Raw genomic sequence first — 26,790 nt, forward strand, 5'->3', positions numbered from 1 at the left:
CATACTCTAGGGACATGATCTGTAGAATCGGTTTCATGTATCTATGCTTACGCCAAATAATTAGGATGCCCTGATCGAAATGAATCAAATGCTTCTAACTAGATGTGATGCTTATGTTAAATAATTAGGATGCTATGATCGAAATGAATCAAATGCTCCTAACTAGATGTGTTGTATATGTCAAATAATCAGGATACTATGACCGAAATGAACCAAATGCTCCTAACTAGATGTGTTATGAATGATATATGAATGTAGGAATGAAGATGATCATTTTTAAAAGGCTTGAGGTATCATTGCTCGTTGTTCATCAGGACATTATCACTGACGTATTATGCTGCCCTCTTGTTCGGCTAGTATTCTTGGCAAAAAACTCAGAAAAACAATCGTATTCTATTCAGTAAGCTTGCCCCGCTATAATTTCAGAGTCCCTTCCACTGTACCTTTTGGGACATAAAGTTTGCACCTCTCACTGCAACTTCAGGGGAATAACATTTGGTTTCTTCCATCCATCCTGCTGCAGTTCAGAGGTATAGGATTTGTATAATCTCCAATCAATTTGATCTGTTACACCATTCCTTAGGTGTAATGACCAGATGTATATGTCTGATATTTTTACGAATGCAGAGTATCATTTTTCTTTTCTCGAGAATGATCTCCCTTTACACTTGGGTTGACATTACTTGTTATTTATCGAGGTTACGAAATATCTTACTTTTTCGTTCAACTGATACATTTGACAGAAAATCTGAAAAGATAGTCACAATTTAGACTCCTCTTTCTCAAACATTTCTAACCCTTAGGTTTGGTGAGTTCTAAATAACAATCCTGTTTCAGGTTCCTGTACTATTTAGAATCCTCCAGAGTAATATGCATAACTTCTTTTGTGAAAGCTTTATTAGTCCCTTAACCATTGTTTCAATGCAATTGCTTAAAAAGATCATAACAATGAACAAGAAGGAAATTGATTCAGAGCGTAGCTTGAAATGAATAAATTAATCAAAGATTCCAAATGCAATAAGAAGGAAATTAACTCAAAATGAATAAGTTAATCAAAGATAGCAAAGCAATAGGAATGAAATTTATTGGAGACGTATCTTGAAAAGAATAACGTAATCAAAGATAGCAAATTTAAAATAGGTAAAATGGAAAACTAGGTGCCCCAGATATCGCAGCTTGAGCTTCTCTGTACCAACTTCTTGAGGACCATTTGAACTTGATATGTGTTTCGAAGATCTAGAATACTTTGTTGATGCCCCAAGATGTAGCATCCCTCCTCATTGTTAATTTAGGCATAGCAAGACTACTGCATGCCCCACCTTCGATCAAAATTTGAATTGCCCATTCCTGGGTTTTCAACTCAAAACCCCTTTAGTCACAAGGCGCCCTTTTACTGGTTTTCGCCTTGGCCACTCCTTTTTCTTTTTTTCTATTCTTTTTTCTTTTTTATTTTTTTGAAACAAAATATTTCTTGATTTGAACTCATAGGATTAGGCAAATCCTCGTTATCCCTCCTGGTCAATAATTGATGCTTTCCCAGATAAGGCTTCTTTACAAGGTCTTTATCATGGATTTCTCAAAGGTAAATTTTTGGTAATCTGGCGTCTTCTTTTTCTTCATTTTTTTGGTATATTTGATCATGATTGATGTCTCTTAACCTCTTCTCTTCAATTAGATTCAATTGATCATATCGATATATGATCTATTCTACTTCGTCCATCTTTGGCTTAGCCAATACTCGGTGAGAAGGAACTTTGACTTCAATGGGTAAAACTGCCATAAACCAAAGAGAAACATGTTCCCCCGGTAGAGTTTTTGATCAATGTTTGACTTCTTATGCCAGTCTTAGTTATTTTTCCTACGATTTTTTCAATGTTCTCGTTGGCTGCCTCGACCGCACTGTTCACTTTTGGGCGACCCAGTGGTGTTCGATTTAGCTGTAAACTTTGATATCGCATTCTGGTTTAAGTTCAGTGCATTATCAGATACAACCCTTTCCGACATTCTATATCGACGTATGATCCCCTTTTTTTTTTCTTTTCTTTTTTCCCTTTTTTTTTGCGAATGCTGACTTTATGATATTAGCGTATGAAACAACTTCCATCCGCTTAGTGATGTAACGGATAACTTTACAGATAAATTAGTACTTACTAGAAGCTTTTGCCAAGATCGGCCCCCAATGACATCCATGTCTATATAGAGGAAGGTCATGGATTTCACTGACTCTTTGAAAGGCAGTATCTGTTTATCATTTTGTTCTACCATCCTTAACAAACCAGGAGATAAACTACAGTCTCGGTCATCTTCAAAGTCCAGAGGTTTCTTCAGACATATATCTTGTTCAAAAGGGGGTTCTGAGTCAATAGCAGTATCGCTCATATCGTTGATATCTAGAGACCTGTTGTAGGTAGAAAGAATATTCCAAAGAATAAATGAATCTAAGAATAGTTATTTTATGGTATGGTCATGAAAAATAAAAGAGTATTTGAAGGAAAGCCCAAAGAACAAAAGAATTTAAGAATAATAGTCCGTATAGTATGATTATGAATGAAATAAAAGAATATTTGCTCAAAATGATAACAAAAATACATTTCATTGAAATAAAGATTTTGGACATAAGCCTATTTCACAAAAGGCCTCTTATTACTCCTAGGCTTAGAGCAATAGGTGTGTTTTAGACATTACTCCGAATTTAGCTCTAAAAAATACAGGGATTTCTTCCACAGTCCCATTGTTCAAAACAATCCCAAGTATGCAAGGGCTTGGAAACCTTCATTCCTCGATTTTTTTCTTCGGATACATCGTCAAATTCCAGATTCATCGATATTTCTTCCAGGCTTCTTTTTCAAGGGATTGCAACTTTCTTGCCATCCCCTTTTAGTTATTACATTTACTATCTCATCGAGGCAGTTAGGTTCTGATGAATCGTCAAACTTCACAATTTCCACTTTAATGAGCCTTTCGATCAACTTTTTAAACGTAGTGCAGTTTTCGATTGAGTGTCCCGTTACTCCTGCGTGATACTCACATTGGGTATTCGCATCATACCATTTTGGGAATAGAGGTTGCACAGGTTCTGAGTAGAATGGGGACACCACATGCGCATCGAACAAATTCTGATACAGCTCTTTATACGTCATCGGGATAGGTGTGAACTTGAGTTTTTCTGTATTTGGTCTCGAGTTGGAGTCTTGCCTTGAGGTACCTTGATAGGTGGTGATCACGGCCCTCGGCTGGCTTACAGTGACCGATCTGAAATACCCATTGCCCATATTATTCACCTCATTTTCATTTTTTTCGGGGTTGATCTTTTAGCATTTTCTCCCGCGTCTATCCTCCCACTCCTTATTGAGTTTTCAATCATCTCACCGGACATTACTATATCTGAGAAGCTTATGGTAGCGCTTCCCAACATATGGGTAATGAACGGGGCTTTCAGAGTGTTGATAAAAAGCATCGTGGTTTCTTTCTCCAAAAGAGGTGGCTGGACTTGTGTCGCTACTTCTCTCCATCGTTGGGCATACTGCTTGAAGCTTTCATTGGGTTTCTTTTCCATGTTTTATAGTGTAATTCTATCGGGTGCTATGTCTGTCACGTGACCGTATTGTTTCATGAAAGCTTAAGCCAAGTCCTTCCATGAAACAATTTAGGCACAGCTTAGATGGTAATACCACTTTCCCGTAGACCCGATCAGACTGTCTTGGAAATAGTGAATTAACAGCTGATCATTGTTAACGTATCCTGTCATCCTTCGATAGAACATCGTAATGTGAGCTTCAGGGCAACTAGTTCCATTGTACTTTTCAAATTCCGGAGTCTTAAACTTTGATGGGAGCACCAGATGTGGGACCAAGCTTAAGTCCTTAGTGTCGATCCCGCAATGGTAATCAACAGTCTCTATTGCTTTAAATTTCTCTTCTAGCCACTTCCATCGGTCCTCAAGTTGCTTTGGCAGATCTACTCCTGCCTTTTCCAATTCTGCCATGTTATCAAGGTCAGGGACAGCGGGATTGGATGGATTATCCCCCGGATTGGAGCCTGAGCCTGTTGAAAAGTTCATTGGTGTCGAGGCACCGGCCTGGTATTGCTGGGGCCTGATAGTAACGGGTGCCCCTTGTGGACGTGCGTCTAGTTGAGTTTGGGTATTTGTCGGGGTAAAGCCTAGAGGATAAGCAAGATTTTCATTATTGTTCCCTGCCGTGCTATTCCCTTTTTCACGCTCTCTAGCCAGCAACTGCACCAGCTGGCTCATCATACTATATTGGGATTCTTGCATTTGTTCCCTCATATCTTATTGGATCTTAGCTAGTTGCTCTTGCATCTGTGCTTGTAATTGCTCTTGCATATCCCTTTGCATCTGTTCCAATCTTTCTAGTCTATGATCCATTACTTTGGTTTTGAGATGGGTATTGTAGCAGTATTCGGTTAGCTGATTTTTGTTGGTTTCCAGATTAACTGTCACAATTTTACCTAATTAGGGTCCTTTAGTGAAAGTCTAATACAAATGATGTAATGCAATGTAAATGCATGGAATGAATGCAAAAGAAAGAGATGCGGTGATTCTGAATTCAATTTTATTAGAACAACTTTTCTAGAAAACAAATTCCTTTACATAAGACAGATTACATATACCGCCTTTCTCTCATATTCCAAGCGAAGACATTTATCTTCCTCTTCATATCCGAATCTTATGGTTGAATTTTGCGAATTCTTCAAGAGATATCTATATTAACTCCTTTTCGCTTGATCCAGGCCGCGACTCATTGATCACTTGTCCCTGCGATACTTGTCAGCTCCTTAAGAAAGACAAGACGTAACGGCTCTCGAATAATCTTTGTCGGCTTGCATCCTCGGGCACTAAAGCAAAGTCTTGTATTTCTTCACGGACTATCAGCTTTCTTCCATTTTGTTTACTTGGACTATATTTAGACAACCGTGTTACAATCCACTTTATCAAGAAATTCGTTTTCTTATGACAAACTGTTCTATTTAGCAATCGAATATGAATCAACACCCCCTTTCTATAATGATGTAATGCAATGCAGTTATAAACAAAACAAAAATAAAACACGTTAGTACAGGAGAAATAAATAACAAATAAAGCACCTATTTGGGTAATGACTAGGGGTTTGGAATAGCTCTACCTAAGGTAAGCTCCTAGGTCTCTCTATATGTGGCTCACTTCTAGAGTAAGACCCGAACCAGCAGATTCCTCGATCCTCACCCATTATAGGCTTATATGGATCGAGTTCGGTTCAGGGGAATACATTTCCCTATGGCTGCATGGAGATGAAAATCTCACGAAGACATAGGTACGGATGTATCCCGAAAGTGATCCACTAGCCCATGCAGAGATGAAAACCTCACGAAGGCATAGCTTCTCACTCCCACTTAAAAGGTGTGACCACAGCGGTCATGCAATACAATGTGTGAGGATATATGCATAAGAAAAACCCGAAGTAATAAAGAAAACAGGAAAAATAATGAAAACCGTAAGAATAACGAGTAAAATGCAATGAAAGGATCATAAGTTTAAAACGAGTTTTCAATTTTCGACAAAGGACCAAAAATCAATCAATTTATGGCTCAGCTCTCAATGTCCCCAGCGGAGTCACCAAGTTGTCGAAACCATTTTGAAAACAGGAATCGACTTTGTTTGAAAATGGAAATTAAAACAGGAGTCACCACCGATCTTTATTAGGTGTGATCGATCACCTTTGTTTTTAATAAAACATTTTAGTTTAACTAAAACGGCATTTTGGTCTACGAAATCCAAGAGAACAAGTTCGGGAGTCGGTTACGTGCGAGGAAGGATCAGCACCCTCGACACGCCCAAAAATTGGTACCGAATTGATTAGTTAGTGTCTTAATGTCGAAAATTGAAAATCGGGAATGAGTTTGAAATACGATCCTTTTTATTAACATCGATTTTAAAAGTTCTTGAATTAGCTCAAAATGATTGTTAAAGACTTCCTCGTATCGAGATATCGGAGTATCACATCCCGTAAGTTAGGACACAATACCATAAACTCTCGAGCACAAGTTCGTCTTTAATTTTAATTAGAAATCCGTGTATTTAAAAATTCATATTTAGAACCAACGAGAAAATCGAAACCCCGTAAGTTAGGGAATAATTTCTCGAGGTTCCAAAATACGAAGCATTGCCTTATTTTGAAATTTTTGTTTTGGAATAGTAGCGAATGCGATATTTAAACGGCGTGTATTATTTTGTTTGGAATAAAAAGCAAGCGATTCAAGTTGGATAAATATGTTGAATTAATGTACGACATGATTTAAACTAGGCAAAAGAAAGGCATAACATGGAGCGTGGAATGATACAACGAGAATACAATATTATACAAACAAATAATAATAGCATGAAAATACAAATGAACGAATTACACTACAACGGCAGAGACCACACGACGCATATTATTTAAATATCCACGATAATAATTAAAAGAATGAAATGAACGATGTAATGCCATCCAAAGTGAATGATGAAACAATTTCAAATAAGTAATACATAAAATGAGTTTAAAATAAACATCATATGAAAACCATTTAAAATGAATATATTAACACAACTTAAAATCATTAATATACAAAAAATAATAAAATAATATGTAGAGCATCTTAAAATAGATAATTTGTAAAACAATTTTAAAGTATCCTATAAAAATTTAAAAGAAATACTATATGAAAGATGGATTTGAAATAAATAATATATATAAAAGCATAAATACAAAATGTGTAATGGCCTAAATTCAAGGTTATCGGAACAATAGTTTCAGAACCATAGATTCGATTTAAAGAGAAATTTATTTCAATATTTTTGCTTGAAAATTAATATGATAGGAAAATCGTATGAAAATATTGATAGAAAAATTTTACCAATTTAGTGATTAGATAGAAAATTATTGAAGAAATTGGGTAAAAATAAGGTATCGAGACCTCTATCTCGTAAAACCGAGTCCAAAATAATTTTATAAATATTTATGAAATGTTATTAATGTGGTATTAAAATTTCGTTAGGAAATTTTAATGTTTGGGTAGTCAATTAAATGAAAAGGACTAAATTGTAATAGGTGTAAAAGTTGCTAGAATGATTAAATAGCTTAAGAGTCTAATGAGAAAGGATAAAGCAATTAGACCCAAAATTTATTTGGGCTGGACGGGAAGGGTATGAAATCAAGAAAAATTGATAAATTAAGTGACCATACCGAGTTCGAAAAACAGTCTTTGGCACATCACACTCTTTAACCTTCAGCTGATAATACCCAGATCTAAGGTCTATTTTTGAGAACAACGCAGACCTTTCAGTTGATCAAACAAATCATCGATACGAGGTAATGGATATTTATTTTAATTGTTACCTTGTTCAACCGCTCGTAATCAATACACAATCGCAACGAACCATCTTTCTTTTTCACAAATAAGACAAAGCGCCCCAAGGTGATGTACTCGGTCGATGAACACTTTATCCAATAACTCTTGCAACTGTGTCTTCAACTCTTTTAACTTAGCTGGTGCCATTCTATACGGTGTTATTGATATCGGAGCTGTACTCGAAATTACATCAATTGTGAATTCAACCTCACGATCTGGGGGTAAACTACGTAATTCCTCAGGAAACACATCAGTAAACTCATTAACAACTGACAATTGTTCCATCTTCAATTCGAACCCCGAGTATCAAGAATATAAGCTAAAATGCTTCATTACCTTTCGAATCAATTTCCGAAGTGTAAAGGTGAAATAATTCGACATCATTCTTTTATCCCCAAACTCAGCTGAAACTATTTCCCCTATCTGACATTTTAAATCAATCCATTTTTCTCTACAATTCACTATGCCATCGTGTTCAATCAACCAATCCATTCCAAGAATAACATCAAATTCTCGGAAGGTAACAACATTAAATCAGCAGAGAATTCACAGCCTTGTATTTTCAATGGACAATTCCAACATATTAAATTAACCAACACACTTTGCCCTAGTGGATTAGTGACTTGCAATTCAAGGTCAGTGGACTCAACAGTCATTTTTTTTTTCTGACACTAATGCAGTGCAAATATATGAATGTGTAGATCCAGGATCAATTAAAGCATACACAGAATCATCAAAAAGATAGAAATTACCAGCTATCACATCTGGAGCAGAAGCTTATTCCCTTGCTCGGATAGCATATGTACGCGCAGTACTCTTGTCTCGATCGAGTCAGCAGATCTCTCGTTCCCGAATGAACAGCCCAAGAAGACTACTTTGACCGAATGTTTACCTTTCGAGGAGTATTTACTTGCTTCTCCCCTTGTTCTCTATCTTCTTTTAATAATTGAGGACAGTCCCGAATAAAATGATCAGTTCCACCACATTTATAGTAAGCTTCGGCTCTTCCCCAACACTCACCAATATGAAATCTACCACAATTTTTACATCTAAGTCTCGAAATATTTTGCACATTACTAACACTAGCTGCTGGTTTCTTAGTTACTCTAACATCTTGTTGAGTCGTTTTACTTTTATTCGATCATTCTAGAATTGAAACAGGTCTACTAGAATCATCTCTGAACTCTTTGGCTAAAAAAGTCGAAGTTGGTCTAGAGAAACTTCTTTTGTATACCTCTTTACCTCTTCTTTCTCTTTGCATCTTTTTGTTATACACTTCTTCCATCTTTTGAGCTCGATCAGACAGAACCACAAATTCTCGAATCTCTGTACCTCCAATCATCATTCTAATTTCATCATTAAGCCCTTCTTCAAATCTAATGCACATTTCTTCCTCTCTCACAAGACAACATCCCGAGCATATCTACCGAGATACACAAATTCTCTTTCATATTCGCCCTCTGTTTTATTCCCTTGTTGAAGATCAAGAAATTCTCTCTTCTTCTTATCTAAATATCTCTTTCCCACATACTTCTTCTTAAATTCGTTTTGGAAGAATTCCCAGGTAAGTTTATCTGCAGGTACCACTGCCTCAATGGTTTCCCACCAATTATACGCTTCTTCTTTCAATAGCGAAACTGCATATCTCAAATAGCCCTCCGGAGAACACATCATCTGTTTAAAAACTCTCTCTAAACTCTTTAACCAATACTCTGCTTTAATCGGATCATCGTCCGATCTCCCTCGAAATTCTTCAGCTCCAAACTTTCTAAGTTTTTCAATCGGTGTTCTTTTGCTAGATTCATCTGTTAAAGGAGGAGCAACCGGGGTTGTAACTGGTGGTACAATAAGGGGAAGAGGAAGTTGTTGTGCCTGACTTCTTCCTTGTATTGTTTCATGATACCACTGATTCATTAATCCGTAAATCATATTTTTAAGTTCTTCCTCTCTCATCAAAGAAATCGGGACATTACCACTTGTTCCCTGCTCAAAAGTCTGTATTCTACTATTAACTTCCTCTTCCTGACTAGCACCATCGGGTCTATCAGACATCTTTACAATCTATAACAAAAATTAGTAATTAGATCGGATTATTCACATCACACTATCACAGATTTATATGGCATGTATTTTTAAACACTTTACACATCAAATTTGTTCCGAGAATCGACTAAACCAAAGCTCTGATACCAATAAATGTAAAGCCCCTTTTACCCGAGACCGTCGCCGGAGTCGAGCACGAGGCATTACTAAACTTATTTGAGCACTTAAACAAATTCAAACAATTTATATCACACTTTCCAGACAAGCTGTCCAACTGCGTTACAGACGCAAAAAAAATCATATCTCGAGTTACAAAACTTGAAATCCAAATCCGTAAATTTTTCCCGAATCTAGGCTCATATATCTACTTACTAATTTTTTTTAGAATTTTTGGTTGGGCCAATTAGTACAGTTTATTAGTTGAAGTCTCCCTATTTCGTGGTTCGTGCTCGACCCACGTGCACTACTGAACCAAATTTCTCCATATACAGAATTCACATAACCAAGCCGTTTATTTCTATTAAAAATAGACTCAATAAGGAATCCATACATATATAGTATGACTCATAATTAATTTTTTTACAATTTTTAATGATTTTTACAAATTAGAATAGGGGAGTTCAAAATCACTCTGACCTTGTCTCACAAAAATTCAAATATCTCCTGATATGAAAGCCTTTTGCTTGCACTGTTTCTTCTATGTGAAACTAGATTAAATAAGATTTAATTTCATATTTTATTCAACCTCTAATTAGATTTTCATGATTTATGGTAAATTTTCAAACTCAAACTACTGCTACTAACCAAAAACTGTTTTAGTACAAAATGTTGTTAACTAGTTTATAACATATTGACTTCATTTCATTTAAACTCTATACATGCCATATAAATCTTCATCATAAAACAAAAGCTACCGGAATTGATCTGGATAGTGTGCTTTGTTGTGTTGATCCGATCTACCGACTTCACTTCAAGTCAATCTACATAAAAATATTAAACATACACATGTAAGCTTATTGAAGCTTAGTAAGTTCATAGGTTTAAAAGTAATACTCACCAAACATAATATTTCCAAACTATACCAAAACATTTACTAAAGTTTCCTGCGATTCACAACCATTGTTATAATAATTCACATAGTTGAGCTCAACAGTAACAACTACTCAATCTCTTTCATTTGGATCACTTCTCTTTTATTTCTTATAATCAAATTAGGAAACGCTTATTTAAATTGAGTACGTCGTTGCTCAATGCCACGATTCACAACTCAATATGGTTTTCCTCATTGAAATACCATACCTACATTTTTCAACTCGGTATGGGAAATGCCATACCTACATTTCTTAACTCAAGATGGATTTGATAATACCATACCTACATTTCACAGCTCAGTATGGATAATACCATACCTACATTTCACAACTCAGTATGGATGATACCGAACCTACATTTCACACTTTTCTATGGAACAACTATGGTCTTATCCGTCAATTCATCACACGTCACGATACGAACGTACTCAATCCTGCGTTTTTCCTAATTTGCATTTCCACATTTATTCTTTCATTAACAAAATCTACACAATCCCACAACAAATTCGTATATAATACCACATTATATACTTCAATCATTCACAAATAAACATCTAAATTCAACCAGATGAACTTACCCGGCTAATTTGTAGAAGATATTGAAATTTAGGGACTATTCTGCAACTTTTTCTTTTCCTCGTTCTTCTTTGGATTCTTGATCTATAATATAAAATATTTCTACTCATTAGCATTTATTTGATTTCTATTTCACTTCACAATTTATGCTGTTCAAATTTTGAAATTACACTTTTACCCCAAAATTTGATTTTCACAATTTAGTCCGCTCAATTCACCCATCAATTGAACTAATTTTTCTCAATTAACACTTTATTTTATCATTATAAACTATTTCAAAACCTTTTATATTCTGAATTTCAACAGCAACCTTTAATTCACAACTTTTTCACAATTAGGTCCTAAATATCATTTCCTATCAAAATCACTTAATAAAACCACCTTAATATGAAAGTAGAACTTAAATTTCATAATAATTCATCATAAACATCCCTTATCCATCTAGGGTAACTTCCAATTTCACCCATAAAATCAAAAACTAATGAATTCTATAAGTGGACCTAATTATAAAAGTCATAAAAACATAAAATTATCAAGAAAAGCAAGAATTAAACTCACATGATGTAAAAATATGAAAACCAGCTTTCTCCAGACCTTCTATGGCGTTTTGGCTGAGAAAATATGAAGAAATGTCTAGATTTTTCAATTACATCATTATTTAACTATTAACTTTTATGCTATTTCCAATTTTGCCCTTGTTCACATTGTTTTCTTGCTTATTTCATACCCAAACCGTCCAGCCATTAACCTTTGGGTCTAATTTCTCTTTAAATCCATCTTTTAAATACTTAAGCTATTTACTCACAATTTAACAAATTTTGCGCTATTTTTAATTTAGTCCTTTTTAATTAATTAGTCATCCAAACGTTAAAATTTTCTAACAAAACTTTAATACTAACTCAATGACACTCCATAAATATTTATAAAAATATTTATAGCTCGATTTTAAATTTTGAGGTCTCGATACCTCGTTTTTGACCCGTTTGACCTAATAAATTCTTTTAATTCACTAATTTCACCATTTCACAAATTCTTCTAAATTCTTACTTGACTCATAAATATTAAATTACTATCTTGTTCAATCTTATTTGTCGGATTTAGTGATCTCAAATCACCATTTCCGACACCACTGAAAATTAGGCCGTTACATAAGCTAACAAAGTAAATGTTAACGTGAAATGAATGTAAAGTTAGCCATTAGTATGGTTAACAAACCTGGTTTTAGATATGTGATGACGTTATCTTATAAATATGCATGAATTTATCTTGAAAATATGTTGAATTGATTTGGTTGATGTGGATTGGTCTCGATTTAATATTGTAGGGAAGGTTAGATATTTATAAAGGGGCTATATTGAATATAAAAAAAAATTTAATTCGTAAACTCCGGTAATGCCTCGTACCCTATTCCGGCAATGAATACGGGTAGGGGTATTACAAAATGATCCAACATAAGTGATATGTGAAATCTAAAATAATAAAAGGTTTATAATAAATAATAAAAAGAATTTAACATAGTTAACATATGAAATAATATAACTAAATAACCTATATAAAATAAATTAAAATGAATATTATTTACATATTATAGTTTAAAATAAAAGGTGTAAAAGACTTTAAAATAAATAATATAGGATTTTAGAATAAACAATGTATATAAATTTTAAAAAATAAAATAAAAATAAATAAATAAATCTAAGCTACATAATATAATAAAGTTTAAAATATATAATATATAAAAGTTTAAAATAAAATAATCTATACGTAAAATATAAAATAAATAATATACCAAATAATTTAAAATAATATATAGTAAAGCAGTAACTAATTGAAGAAATATATATGCTCATAATCTAAGATAATATGTAGTAAACAATTTGAAATGAATGTTTTAAATCAATTTTAAATAAACAATATATAAATAGTTTTAAAAAATAAAAAACAAAACAAGAAAGAAAAGAAATAAAATAAATGAATTAATAAATAAACAGAAGCAAATTAAAAAATAATTTGAAAATAATGGGTCGGGGACTGCTTTGCAAGTCATCAATAAAATAACGGGGTACAATTATAAATACCAAAAGCTGCTAGGGACTATATTATAAAAAGCGCGAAAGACCAAGGCTCAAAAGAGAAAATATCCCAGGCCCTTTGATGCGCAGCGTTTCAATGGTCAGTTTCCTCAAATGGACAGAGGACTAAAATGAGAGAGGAGACAAAATCTTGTGGCAGAAATAAAAAAAATAAAAAGGGACCTTGATGAGACACGCTAACAAATGCGGAGGACCCACTGCGAAATATACCAATGGTCTAAAACACACGGGTTCCCCCCCTAAACGGCGCCGTTTCGAGACGTGTGGGGGATTGCAAAACATCACCGTTTTGCATGGCTATTAAAGCCAATTTTTTTTTGAATTCTTTTCATTTTTCCCATTTAAAAAAACAAAATAGAGAGCTTTTACTCTCTCCCTCTCCCCTTTTCTCCCTTGCAGCTAGGGTTTAGAGACCCGTCCTCGCCGCCATCGTCCCGGCTCCTTCGTAGGTGGTGGTTAGAGCCACAGGGACGGGTTTTTTTTCAACCCCATTTCAGAACCAATCAGGGGCCACGTTTTCAACCCAAAAACGAGGGGAAAGGAGATCCTTTTACTCCCTTTTTGGAATCGACTCCGTCGACGGAGATGAGGCTCCAACGGCGCGACTCCTGTGCGGTCTAGGTAAGTGTTTCCCTCCCTTTTTGTTTAGAGAATAAATATCTAATGAAAAATGTGATACAAAATATAAAAAAACGAAAAGAACACGAAAATAGAAATTGAAATCAACCTTTTTTGTTTTGCCTTTTTTGATTCCTTAATGCTTTCGTAAAAAAAACTACAAAGGGATGTTTCGGTTTTTATAACCGAATTACATAAATCCATTTTTGTTTTTTTGCTTGTTGTCTGCTACTATTTCTTTTGTTTTTTCTTCTTTGCTTTCTTGTATTTTGCGTGTTAGTCTCTCTTTGCAGGTGTGTCAGAGGCATGTGAGGCCGGTGGTTGGCGCCCTAAGCGGTGGTGGTGGCGCGCGTGATGGCCAAGGGCAGAGGGGGAGTGACGGCTGAACTTTGGTGGCTACGGTTAGGGTGGCTGCTGAAAGAAAAAAAATTAAGATAGTGGGCTGACTTGGGCTTTAGGGTTTTAGATTATTGGGTTTATTTTGGGTTTTATTTATTATTATTTTTTGTCTGGGCCAAAATTGGCTACTACACTAATAGTATAATAACAAAAAAAAAAAAACAACACGTGTTGAAGATAAAAAAATTGTGATCGATAAGATTAAAGTTGATTGTTGTGACAAATATTACAGAAAAACGAAGAAGGAGACAAGTATTACGAGAAAACGAAGAAGGATTGGTGTTGCGTTATGCATCTTCAGTAGTGATAAGAAAATGCATTCATTTCTCTTAAGAGAAAGAGTTCGTGATCAACAAATTTTTGAAATAACTCCTTTTATTTGATTCGTGTTGGGCTGATTCGAATGGAAGCAAAAACTTCTCAATATTGGGGACAAAAACTACTAAGGATCTTGATTGTAAATTCTTCAAAGGTAATTGGAAAATCAGCAACAGCTGACTCGTTCGTGATGGTCTTGATTTGTTGTAGATATTTTACAACACTTTTGGCTTGCTTTGTGACTTTAGTAAGTTGGTCATAAGGATTGGGATTCGTGTGTGGCTTTCGTTTACATATAGAGTGTGCAAAAAGGCCCATGATTTTTGTGAAGTATCAACTGTAGCAATCATGGAGGCAATTGAGACCAAAGTGATCATGGCTTACTGGATATGTCCATCTTGGTGAAAGCAAATGTGATAAGTAGAATTTATTTCGGTAATGTTATTCACTTCAACATGTTTTTGTGGAGCGGGTTTTGGTGCCACTAAGATGGCTTTTAAGATCATGTCCATCTAACAACATGGTAAATTGTGTATTCCAATTTGAAAAGTTGGAGCTACTGTTAAGCCCAAGAGGTAATTGGAATGCAACGTTGAATTGGACAATTTGAACAGTTGTAGGAGTAGTGTTGTCAGAAGTAATTACTGAGCGGATTGAGTTATCGGTAATCATTATTGGAAAGTTTGTTTTGGTTAGGAAAAATTTTGAAGGACCTTTTTCTTAATTAGAGATATTTGGCCCTATATACCATATAAGGTAGAGAAAGAATGGAGAAGGAGGCACACATTATTCATTGATAATTTATCGAATTTATACAAATAGGAAATTGAATAAGGTAATATCAGTTATTCCAATAACATCAAAAGATAACAAAATAAATTTAAATTAAAAAAACGATAAAAAAATGATAGACTAAGAAAAATTTGATCAAGCTCATATGGTTAATAAAAATAAGATTATTGCAATAACCTTGAAATTTAGAAAAAATAAAGCCACAAACCTTTTATATACCAACCAATAAAAATGAAGAAAATGAAGTAAAGGCTGCGTCCTTGTCCAGTATACACCTAACTAATGGGTATTGATAAATACGACTCAGGGCACATGATAAAAAATGATGTCTAATATGGAAACCTGTTTGGGAGCTTGGTTGAACCTGCACCGGTAGCTTCACTGAATTTAAAATGGTAGTAAGAGTCTCAGACTGATGTTGACCCCTTACAATAAACATTTATTTATTTATTTTAGTGGGTGGGGGAATCCAAAATAGGACACAAGTTTCTGGACATTTCATCTGTGTTATTTAATCATTGATAAGAAGAATACTGCACTTGTGATTGTGATCATAGATGATACAATATTGTTAGGCAGGCACCTTTGTTTAATAGACTACTTCCCCAGATAAATTCTCGAACAATAGGTTCCCTTGATGTTATTTCTGGTCCATATTCTTTTTGGAAGGAAGCTTCATGTTATATATTATAAGCCAAATAATTGATGGGTGGGTTAGCTGAGATTGAACTTTCACAACTGAAAATCTTATGTAACCTTGAGCTGCAAACAGGTTCTGGAAAGTCAAAAGCTGGTTTGGTTATCAAAGACCGATCAATCATTTAGATTCTTAAGCTCTCTACTTTGGAGTTCTATTATAATTAGTTGTCCCCAGCTCCATCTGCCCCCAGTAGCATTTACATAAATTATAAAGTTTATTTTCATGTAAGAAACCAAATGAGCCTTGCTTGATTTGATTACATCACAAGCAAACTTATGGAAAGCAAGCAGCTACAACCTCTCTCACGCTTTGACACCCAATTGGATTGTTCTTTTATATAAATTAAATTGCTGGACAAGCTGATAGATAACATAAGGTATTGTTGTTGTTATAGAAAATGTGTATACTGTTTAAGCTAGTGTTATTGTATTTATGGGTGCATTGGGTGAATAAAGGCTCAGATTTCGTGACCGGAGGGTCTGGAAATGTTACTAGTGGCACTGTTTTTGTTAATGGAACAGCTTCAATAGGAAAAACAGATGATAATTTCATCTGTGCTACGTTGGATTGGTGGCCTCCTAACAAATGTGACTATGGAACATGTAGCTGGGAAAGAGCGTCTCTCCTTAATCTAGTAAGCTGCTGCTTCTCCTCCCATTAAATCAAATAACCCTTGTTTCTGAAATTTTAATGGCTGTTGCTCCACATTCACAGGATCTTTCCAACCCCATATTGTTAAACGCTATTAAAGGTAACCAAATTATTTGTTCCCTTCATTGAAATCGTACAGTTGAGGCTTATATTTGTAAAAATGCTGCAGCTTTTTCGTCATTAAAGATAAGAATGGGAGGTACCCTGCAAGATAAGGTGATTTACGAGACAAAAGATGATAAAAGTCCTTGTGCATCATTCGTCAAAAATAGTTCAGAGATGTTCGGTTTCTCCAAAGGTTGCTTACCAATGTCTAGATGGGACCAACTCAACGTTTTCTTCAAAAAAGCTGGGTAAGCAATATAATTTCCATCATCTTTTTTTTCTACTGCCTTTTACTTACTTCCACAGTTCCACTCCAATACAGGGCTATGGTAGTTTTCGGATTAAATGCACTAAGTGGGAAGACCATACGTTCGGACGGTTCTGCCACTGGAGCTTGGAATTCTAGTAATGCTGAATCCCTTATACGATACACTGTTAACAAGGGCTATAGCATTCATGGTTGGGAACTTGGTAAATGAACCACGCCAGAGTTAAAAGCAATTTCTTTTTAGCTGGAACAATGAATTAATTTTCTTAAGTAATAAAACAAGTGGTTGATCAGGAAATGAACTGTGTGGCACCGGCGTTGGAGCCAAAGTTGCACCCGATCAATATGCGTCTGATGTGAAGTCTCTTGAAAACATTGTTCAGAATATATATAGAGGATTTGAGGTTAAGCCATTAGTAATAGCACCAGGAGGATTCATTGATACAAACTGGTTCGCACAACTTATACAAAGAACACCTAAATCTCTTCAAGTGGTGACCCAACACATTTACAACCTTGGTCCAGGTACACGTGCAAAAAAGCAGTTACTTAAAAAGTACCCTCAAACCAAGCAGCATTCCTGATCACCCTGAACGTTGGTTATGTAGGTAATGATAATCAGCTCATCAACAATATCCTAGATCCATCTTATCTAGATGGTGGGGCCCAACCCTTTAGAGACCTCGAAGCAATTCTCAAGAATTCAGCAACACCAGCAGTGGCTTGGGTTGGTGAAGCAGGAGGCGCTTACAACAGCGGTCAAAATCTTGTCACCAATTCCTTTGTTAATGCTTTCTGGTAAGCTCTTTCACCACTTCTTCTTGCTCTTCGTTTACCACTAAAAGCTGCTTATTTTTGACACAGGAATATCTTAATTAAACAGGTATTTGGATCAGCTTGGAATGGCATCTTCCTATGACACCAAAACATACTGTAGACAGACATTGATTGGTGGAAACTATGGTCTGCTTAACATTGCTACATTTGTCCCAAATCCTGATTACTATGGGTACGAATTAAACTCATTTGTCTTCAAACAGTGCCAAAAAGTTTGATCTCCCTCTCTCTCTCTCAGTTCTCTTCTCTGGCATCGGTTAATGGGGAGCAATGTCCTGTCAACAAGCTTCTCTGGGACAACAGGTGTTCGAGCATATGCTCACTGTTCTAAACAATCTGTAAGTAGATCCTTGCTTCAGATTTAGTTCAAAATCAAAGCAATGTTTATAGGAAGGTTTTCCTTTTTCTTAACAGCAAGGAATCACTCTGCTTCTTATCAATTTTAATGCCAACATTTCCGTTAATGTCCGAGTAGCGACAGAAGGAGAACAAGCTCCCAGAATAAAGTTGGGAAACACTAGTAGAGAAGAGTACCATGTTACAGCCAAAGATGAAAATTTACACAGTCAAAAGGTGGTTTTGAATGGGAAAATACTCGCTCTAAATTCATCTGGGGGTATCCCTCCTATGGAACCAGTAAACAGGAGCATGACAGATCCAATTATTGTTGCTCCTTTCTCTTATGTATTTTCTCATATTTCAAGTATAATACTTCCTGCCTGTATCAATTAAATTTCTTTTCTGCAATTTCCATAGTAAAGCAAAAACAAAATAAATGCAAAATCCAGGTTTTAATTGACCTTTTGACATTACCGAACTGTTATCTTCAATGGGAACAAATATTCAAGGTATTACATCTAAGCAACAGATGAAAATGGCTACTGAACTTGATAAAACTAATCAAACAAAATCCTCTGTCCAACCAACCAGAAGTCACCAAATGCAGATTAATCTGTGGTTCATCCTCTAAAAGGAATGCTATATAGATATCTACATCTAAAATCTAAATGAATGATCCACCGAATGCTCCCAGAAATTGATCACTGCTGCTGTATCCAGAATAAAATGTTTGCATGATGTGGCGAAAAGCAATATTAGACACTTAAACCGCTCTCAGTGCAATACTGACAGACAACCCACAAAATAGCTGCCTTTAAACTGATGAACAGAGTAAGCCATGTTCTCTCAAGCCACAGAACACACCTTATCTGAAAATTAGACAGTACAAAATACTGATCATCAAAATAAGCTGCACTGTTAAATTAGTAGAACCATGCACCTTAAAATGTATTCTTGATAAATAAAATCATAACCCATTTTTTACTTTAAAAAAGGGCAGAAATGTATGCTTATAATAGCTACCTAATGACTGTTTCTTTATTTTTCAAAATTGCATTGTAAAAGCTGTAAGAAAGTTTGAAAAAGAATATAGCATGGAGGCAATTTCACCTTGTCTAATGCTACTGCAGCAAAGACGATTATCATCTATATAAATTGCCTGGACACCCATCATCCAAGATCCCACTGATATATCATCATGAGCATAAGTCTTCAAAGATGCACTGCATGTAATATAAATTAGAAGAAGTGAAACTCAATTTCATTAGGAATTTTAAGCAACATAAGAAGGTATATTTCGCAACACAACTTTTCAAATGAATGTTTGACTATGTTCAACTTTGCATGCAAAGCAAAATGATTGGTTTCTTTTCAGTTTGAGAACCTCAAAGTAGAATGTCTATCTCATTCTTTCAAGATTATAGCAACAACAAATAAAAACTAACCTGTTTGTGTTGATATAATGAGCAAGATTTTTGGAGAGTATAATAAGTGAACCAGATGCATGCCGGAAATACCTGAAGGGAAGAACATAATAGTATGAAAACACAAAATAGAAAAAATATGGTAGTGCAAACATCAAGCTAGATAACTTACGATTTCTCATCCCCAAATTTCCACCATTCAGGTTCATACCAAAGCTTTCCCCTGAAAACAAGATATCCAAAAGTTGAACTTAGAATGTAAACGACTCAAGCTCAAAGTAGCATTTGAAAGAATGAATATCCTCCAAAATTTTCGGGGGAAAGTAACCAGAGTCAAATATACGCAGATTACAAGAAAAAAAAAGAATGTCCAAACATGACATAAGAACTATCTTTTATCGTGATACAATGACAGACTAAGATATAAAAAATACGTACTCTTCAGAAAGCACTTCTCCTGACTTCATGCATCCAATATAAGCACTATCTTGGCGACGTCGATGTTCAAGAAGTCCAATCAACCCCTCTGTCATGTAGGAAAAAAAGGAGTGAATGATTTATCAAAGTTTCAGTTAATAAAGCGCAACAAGCCAAAAGCCAAAAAAAGTTGTGATATTCTATCCAAATGAAAAGGGAAAAAGTCTTACCTAGGTCAACGTCAATATTATCATCAACTTTAATGTAAAACTCGGCATCCCAATTTTGAACTGCAGTACTGAAGAAGAATTTTATCTTTTTAGGTAGCTCCTCTTGAGCCTCCTCATGACCCTCCTAATAAATTAATATTGATTAAGATGCTAAAAATCTATGCTTAAGCCAGTCAAATCTCAATAAGCAAGTGGAAAGAGAAAATTTTATGAAAACCAATGTCTTGCATCCAATTAAAGAAACCCTCTGATAAAGTCTTGCTATCATGAAGGATATCTAGGCCTCAAAGAAAAAGTTCAAAAATCAAAATTGCAATCATATTCAAATGCTACCACTTACAAGAATAAAGAAATCTTTCGTCTTACTATTTTCCTCATCAATATGGCGATCCAAGCTATCGCCTCGATTAGCACTACCAATTTCAAAATAGTTAATCCCATTAGTGCCCAACAGTTGCATAATAGCAAAGGAATGAAACTGAGCAAAGAAGAGAATCGATAATCCATATAAAAAAGCATGAATAAAGTAAGGATTAAAGATTATGGAATACCTTCGACCAATCACAAATCGTATCACTACTCCTCTTTCCTCGAGTTTTTTTAAAGCACCGCCTGTCAAAAACCATAATAATGCAGATAAAACATGCTTTCTACAGCAAAGTATATGTTATACTGATGCAATAGCATTGTAGCAGAAAGACTAGTGAACACCAGAAATGAAAGTAAAAGCCAACGGAAAATCCAAATTAAAGCTTTAGAATATAAGAAACCAGCAACTCACCTCTAGGCATCCAAGAACCTCTAAATGTATTTCGTTTCAAGTAACTACCAAATCCAGTATAAACTCCAATAACTGCTAGAAGCTTTCGTTGCGAAGAAGACTCACTTTGTGGCAACTGGTGCTTGAGGTAGCCTTGACTCTTAGCTAATGTCAAATCCATCTCAACTTCTACAATCCTCCTCTCTAGATCCCTAAATATCAAATTAAATATTCCAAATGAGGGCTGAATAAAATCAGAAACAGTCCAATTAGACCGTAGAAAGTGTGAAAAGAAGATAAGAATTAGAAATGAGAAACATACTTGCATCCTAAGACCATTAGCTTATCTTCGATGGTAAGAATCTTTGGTTTCTAGCAATACAAAAACAAAAACATCAGAGGTAAAATAAACACATTATAGTTATTAAAATTTTATTTAATAGTAAACTACGTTTCCAGAATAATCTCATAAACGTACACACAAAATTTTTCCCAACAATAGAAACAGGGGAAATAGGATCAAACAAGGAGAATTTGTTTGGCTTCTGAGTCCTAATGAAAACATCGCAGAAAGAAACCTGTTCAATGTTCCTCTTAAGAAGATTAGCAAGCAATTTTCTGTTCTCTGCATCTTGCCACAACCTAATTTTCACCAAAATTTTGCAAAATAAACAAATCTAGCTTATCAAATTTGTGAGGTACGAAAATTGATAAAGGAAATACGAAAAAAAAAAACAATTCTAAGCTGATTTAATTGAATATTTATTAGGATTCTATGATCCTTTTTCTTTTTTTCTTTTCTCCCTAAATATGATCTAGAAAACAAAAAGTCTCCAAGAAACTGGTGCATTGGAATTGAGAAATGAGAAGCAAAAATAGAGAAAAAGAAAAAAAAAACGAACCGTCCAGCAACGTAAAGCCAAGCGACGCAAGAGAAAAAGGCCATGACCAAAGAAGGCTTGGAAGTGTGTAGATTCTTGGATCTCGAACGTCGCTCAGTTTTGGTGGTGGTAGGTAAACCCTCCATCACACTCTCTAACACAGATACAGAAATGAAAACAGAGATTTAATTACGGTCTCTAATATCTATAGTATTTGGAAAATTTAGAATGATGGAGTGCCAAGAAAGAATCTAAATTTGAAAGCACAGTATAACTAGCAGCAATTCAGATCAAATCGCAAGGAAATTTGGAAGGGAAATAAAACAAGAAGAGAGGGAGGGAGATCGATCCGGAGGGAGCAGAGCGGTTACTTGTAACTTGGAAGTAAGCGCTGACAGTTGGTCTTACGGGCCAGGCCTACCTATACTTGGGCCTCAATAAAATTTGGACAAGAAAGGGAAATGAGCTGGCAAACCAGCAGTTCCCATATATGATTTGACAATTTGCGGTGTGTTTGACAATCATATTATTTGCATGTTGAAATGCAAAAGTTACTCTTGTGATGGATGATAATTTCAGTAGAATTATATACATAAAAATTTAATTATATTTTTAATTATTTTTATTCGGTGATCTACAAGTTTAATTGTATATAACAATTAAAATATATTAATTTTTTAAAATTTTATATAAATTTAATTCTATAATTGATTTTATAAGTAAATTTATATTTTGTGCTTAATTTTAGGGAAAAAATTTACATTTTGACTTTATGTAATTAATATTTATTGAATCTTAGCTCGACGAGTATGTACATTGCTACCAATTTAAAAGTATATGAGCTTGAATGCGTTGAAATGTATTATCCTCCTATTTATAGGTTAAGGAGAAAATATCAATAATTTTAAATTTTGTGTCATAAAAAGTCTATATAATCGGGAAAAATTGTTCAAAGAAAATTAATATGGTGTCCGATAAATAATCATGATTATACTGCCTTAACACAAAAATTGCAATACACGTGGAACGGACTTGGACCTGACCTCACCATAAATTAACACTGGATTGGGTTATCCAAAAGCCAATAATCGAGCTCTTCGATGAAGCCCACAATCAATAGTGAGAATAATAGCCCATTTACACGTAAAATATTATTATTATCAATAAATAAATAAAAGTAGATAAATCTTTAGCTAATTTAATCGTAAATTCCGGAATTCGAATATAAAGCGATATAATAAAAATAATTGCAGTTAGGTAAGCCAATATTTGCATATATTCTCTTTTACCAAACTTAGCCTCAGCATCTTTCACTTTCTGCCCCCATAATCTTCTTATCATCAGTAAATAACATATACATACATAGTTTTTGATAATTTACGTATGATTAATTAAGTTATATTGACCGGTAAATCTTAACTTAATTTGTATTAATATTATTATTAATGTAGGAATTGATAGATTCGAGCATGTTAAAACGTATTATTATAGTCTCTATAATCTTAGACATTGTATAAAAATTAAATTATATTATATTTTTATTCATAATATTTGATTGATTAATTGAAGTGTATAAATGAAGAGTCAGATAAACCCAAACGACACAAATTAAGACAGGCCGTGCTACTTTTACCTTTTAGCAGAGCACATTCCTCTTAATGTTATGATATCAAAGCTGTGGGGTTTTGGGCATTTTGTCAGTTTTTCAATTTATTCTTCTTTCTCTTTTATACAAAAATCTACAAATATGTATAGATTCTATTATCAAAATTTTCATCATGTTAATTTGTTATTGAAGAGATAACATATTGCCCGTTTCATTAGTCATTTAAATATCGTGTTAGTATGAACCTGAACCATTCTTTCTTTAACGGTACTAATATCATAATTTAAATCTAATTAAAATATTCTTATAATTTTACATTTTATATATCTGAAACTTAATTTTTAGAAATTTATTTTTTATTTTGAATTTAAATTTTAACTTCGTTAAAATTAAATTATTTCAATTAAAATATATAATTATAATGATGTAATAGAAAATAATATTTAATGAATTTAAATTTAACAAAAGAATTGTAACCATATTAATAATTGAATTTGTATTTTAAATTCAAAGAATAAAAGGTTTGAATTCATTGAAATAGAATTAACAAATGTTGGGTATAATAGTAAGAGATATTATACTATCAAATAGAGAATGCAAGTTTAGACTTTGATAGCAACATTGTTGAGAAGGAAACCATAAACTTCAAATATGGATAATTAAACATGCATGAATAATACTATTTTTTAAATAATTACAATTAAAATTGTGAAAAAATAAATAGAATAAAATAAATAAAAATAAAGAACACATAAATTTTACGTGAAACCCTTTCGGAAAAAAACCACAGGCAAGAGGAGAAGAAAATTCACTATGTCGAAAAATTTTTACTCTAATACAAGAGGAATAGACTATGTCTATTTATAGGCTTGCAAAGCCATATTCTAGTAGGATTGAAACACCTTATCCTAATCAATATAAAATAGATGGAGTTTAATAAGGTTTAAAACCTTATTCTAAAATAAAATAAAAGAAGTCTAGTTCTATATGGATTTTACTTTTATTTTATTTTCCATCGTATTTTATTTAAATAAGAATTTGGGTCACTTAATTCTAACAATCTCCACCTTGACACAAATTCTCAATGAACAAGTTCTTCATCGCGAACTTTCAATAAACAAGTTCTTCACCTCTTCCAAAAACCCTTAAGGGTTTAACTTCAACAATGAACACCAACCAAGTCTAAGCAATGCTCAAACTTGGTTATAGGAAGTGACTTAGTCATCATATCTGCAGGATTTTCATGAGTGCTAATTTTGCTCACAACAATATCACCACGAGCAATAATATCACGAACAAAATGATACCGAATATCAATGTGTTTTGTTCTCTCATGAAACATTTGATCTTTTGTAAGAAAGATGGCACTGATTGTCACAAAATAATTGTCTTGATTTAAAGGTCTTCATTGAGTTCACTAAATAGTCCTTCAACCAAATAGCTTCTTTACAAGCCTCAAGAATCGCCATGTACTCACCTTGGTGGTAGACAAAGCGATCGTAGTTTGCAAAGTGGCTTTCCAACTAATTGCACAACCTCCGATTGTAAAGACGTAACTGTGAGAGATCTTCTTCTATCAAGGTCTCCAAGAAAATCAGCATCAACATACCCTATAACTCCATCTTTAGTTCTTCCAAACTGTAAGCAAACATTAGTAGTGCCTCGTAAGTATCTTAAAATCCATCGAATCGCTTTCCGGTGTTCTTTACGAGATTCGCCATGTATCTCGCTAATCTGACCGATCGCATATGATAAATCGGACGTGAACAAACCATAGCATACATGAGAGATCCCATCGCACTAGAGTATGGAACATGTGACATGTACTCAATCTCATTATCGATTGAGGAGATAAGGCCGATGAAAGTCCGAAATGAAATGCTAAAGGAGTACTAATGTGCTTAGCACTCTGCATATTGAACGCAAAGAACTTTCTCAATGTACCCTTCCGACTTAGGTACAATTTACTTGCTTTTCTATCTCGAGAATCTCCATACCAAGTATCTTCTTTGTTGGTCCTAAATCTTTCATCTCAAATTCTTCACTTAGTTGGGCTTTAACCTTTCTTATCTCTCTTTTATCTTTTGTTGCTATCAACATGTCATCAACATAAAGAAGTAGATACACAAAAGAACCATCATTTTTCTTAAAGTAGACACAACTGTCAAAACTACTTCTTTTGAAATCATGAGAAGTCATAAAGGAATCAAACCTCTTGTACCACTTGTCTTGGTGATCGTTTCAAACCGTAAAAGGACTTTTTCACAGAAGCAAACATAGTCCTCTTTTTCGAGACTATAAAACCCTCCGGTTGTTGCATGTAAATATCTTCCTCAAGTTCTCCATGCAAAATGCGGTTTTACATCTAACGCTCAAGCTCCAAATCATGCATGGCAACATTACCAAGCAAAGCTCGAATCAAACTATGCTTAACAACTGGAGAGAACACATCATGAAGTCCACTCGGAATTTGATCAGTAACCCTTTGCAACAAGCCTTGCTTTATATCCGGTTCTTCAACTCCTGAGTCCTTCTTTCTTTTAAACACCCATTTACAACGAATGCCTTTTTACCTTTAGGAAGTTTTACAAGATCCCATGTTCATTTTTGTGGAGTGATTCCATCTCCTCTTGCATAGCAAACATCCACTTTTTCGAGTCTTCACACACTAATCGCCTCGAATAATTAAATGGCTCTTGATTCGCATCTATATCTTCACCACATTTAAAGCATAAGCAACTAGATCAACCTCGGCATACTTCTTTGGAGGTTTAATTTCTCTTCTTGTCCTGTTTTTGGCGATAGAGTATTGCGGTGAAGAAGCAACTCTATTCTCAATTTTGTCTTGGCTTGAGGAGTTGATTCGTATTAATCGATGCTCCACCGCTTTTGGTTTTCTTTATTGGAAGAGTCTTTAAGAGATAAGTTAGGTAGCATAGTTGTTTCATCAAAAACAACATCTCGCTAATCACAACTTTTCTATTTTCAGACACCATAACTTATAGCCTTTTACACCACTTTATAACCAAGAAAACGCATTTAATGGATCTCGGTTCCAATTTTCCATTATCAACATGAGCATACGCAGGACACCCAAAATCTTTAAATCGGAATAATTAGCAGGATTACGCACCATACCTCTTGTGGAGTCTTTTTCTCAATGGCAACGGATGGAGATCGGTTGATCAAAAACATGCAAGAGAGGCATACGCCCAAAATGACTTCGGTAAGTTGGCATTTGACAACATACATC

At 34.4% G+C, this 26,790-nt stretch overlaps 2 protein-coding genes and 2 long non-coding RNA genes across 6 annotated transcripts; 2 read left to right on the plus strand and 2 right to left on the minus strand.

Annotated features, from left to right (window-relative positions):
• Positions 1–10,155: 10,155 nt before the first annotated feature.
• Positions 10,156–11,733, minus strand: LOC128296457 (uncharacterized). Its single transcript, XR_008287070.1, has 3 exons — positions 11,658–11,733; positions 11,102–11,183; positions 10,156–10,412 (listed from the first exon to the last, which is right to left on the minus strand). It is a non-coding gene; the product is annotated as an uncharacterized LOC128296457 (long non-coding RNA).
• Positions 11,734–13,454: 1,721 nt separating this feature from the next.
• On the plus strand, positions 13,455–14,718 carry LOC108468890 (uncharacterized). 2 transcript variants are annotated; one of them, XR_008286967.1, is made up of 2 exons: positions 13,455–13,813; positions 14,091–14,718. It is a non-coding gene; the product is annotated as an uncharacterized LOC108468890 (long non-coding RNA). The 2 variants fall into 2 exon arrangements; XR_001869007.2 differs by having other exon boundaries at positions 14,104–14,718.
• A 1,491-nt stretch (positions 14,719–16,209) lies between these two features.
• On the plus strand, positions 16,210–19,024 carry LOC108468340 (heparanase-like protein 3). Its single transcript, XM_017769231.2, has 9 exons — positions 16,210–16,653; positions 16,734–16,770; positions 16,840–17,023; positions 17,098–17,246; positions 17,338–17,568; positions 17,652–17,841; positions 17,927–18,052; positions 18,119–18,218; positions 18,295–19,024. The coding sequence occupies exons 1-9, from the start codon at positions 16,417–16,419 to the stop codon at positions 18,610–18,612; spliced, it is 1,572 nt and encodes a 523-aa protein (XP_017624720.2). The 5' UTR covers positions 16,210–16,416; the 3' UTR covers positions 18,613–19,024.
• Positions 18,670–22,349, minus strand: LOC108467907 (hydroxyproline O-galactosyltransferase HPGT3). Of its 2 annotated transcripts, XM_017768725.2 has the most exons (12): positions 21,953–22,349; positions 21,629–21,692; positions 21,373–21,422; positions 21,072–21,262; positions 20,842–20,902; positions 20,631–20,703; positions 20,291–20,414; positions 20,082–20,169; positions 19,816–19,866; positions 19,665–19,736; positions 19,330–19,442; positions 18,670–19,088 (listed from the first exon to the last, which is right to left on the minus strand). In XM_017768725.2, exons 1-12 carry the CDS (start codon positions 22,075–22,077, stop codon positions 19,066–19,068), a joined length of 1,035 nt encoding a protein of 344 aa, XP_017624214.1. In that variant the 5' UTR covers positions 22,078–22,349; the 3' UTR covers positions 18,670–19,065. The 2 variants fall into 2 exon arrangements, with proteins under 2 accessions (XP_017624214.1, XP_052874354.1); XM_053018394.1 differs by lacking the exon at positions 21,629–21,692 and having other exon boundaries at positions 21,953–22,073.
• Positions 22,350–26,790: the final 4,441 nt, after the last annotated feature.

This window comes from Gossypium arboreum, chromosome 8, assembly GCF_025698485.1.
Source record: "Gossypium arboreum isolate Shixiya-1 chromosome 8, ASM2569848v2, whole genome shotgun sequence".
In the NCBI taxonomy this organism is placed as follows: domain Eukaryota; kingdom Viridiplantae; phylum Streptophyta; class Magnoliopsida; order Malvales; family Malvaceae; genus Gossypium; species Gossypium arboreum.

Bases quoted from the DNA above. Each gene is read 5' to 3' on its own strand.
- LOC108468340 (XM_017769231.2), top strand. From the start codon at position 16,417: ATGTGTATACTGTTTAAGCTAGTGTTATTGTATTTATGGGTGCATTGG. The intron at 17,024-17,097 runs GTAAGCAATATA...ACTCCAATACAG, and splicing joins GTTTTCTTCAAAAAAGCTGG to GGCTATGGTAGTTTTCGGAT. The intron at 18,053-18,118 runs GTACGAATTAAA...TCTCTCTCTCAG, and splicing joins CCAAATCCTGATTACTATGG to TTCTCTTCTCTGGCATCGGT.
- LOC108467907 (XM_017768725.2), bottom strand. From the start codon at position 22,077: ATGGAGGGTTTACCTACCACCACCAAAACTGAGCGACGTTCGAGATCC. The intron at 20,170-20,290 runs GTAAGACTTTTT...CCTACATGACAG, and splicing joins TAATATTGACGTTGACCTAG to AGGGGTTGATTGGACTTCTT. The intron at 19,443-19,664 runs GTTAGTTTTTAT...TATTACATGCAG, and splicing joins CATTATATCAACACAAACAG to TGCATCTTTGAAGACTTATG.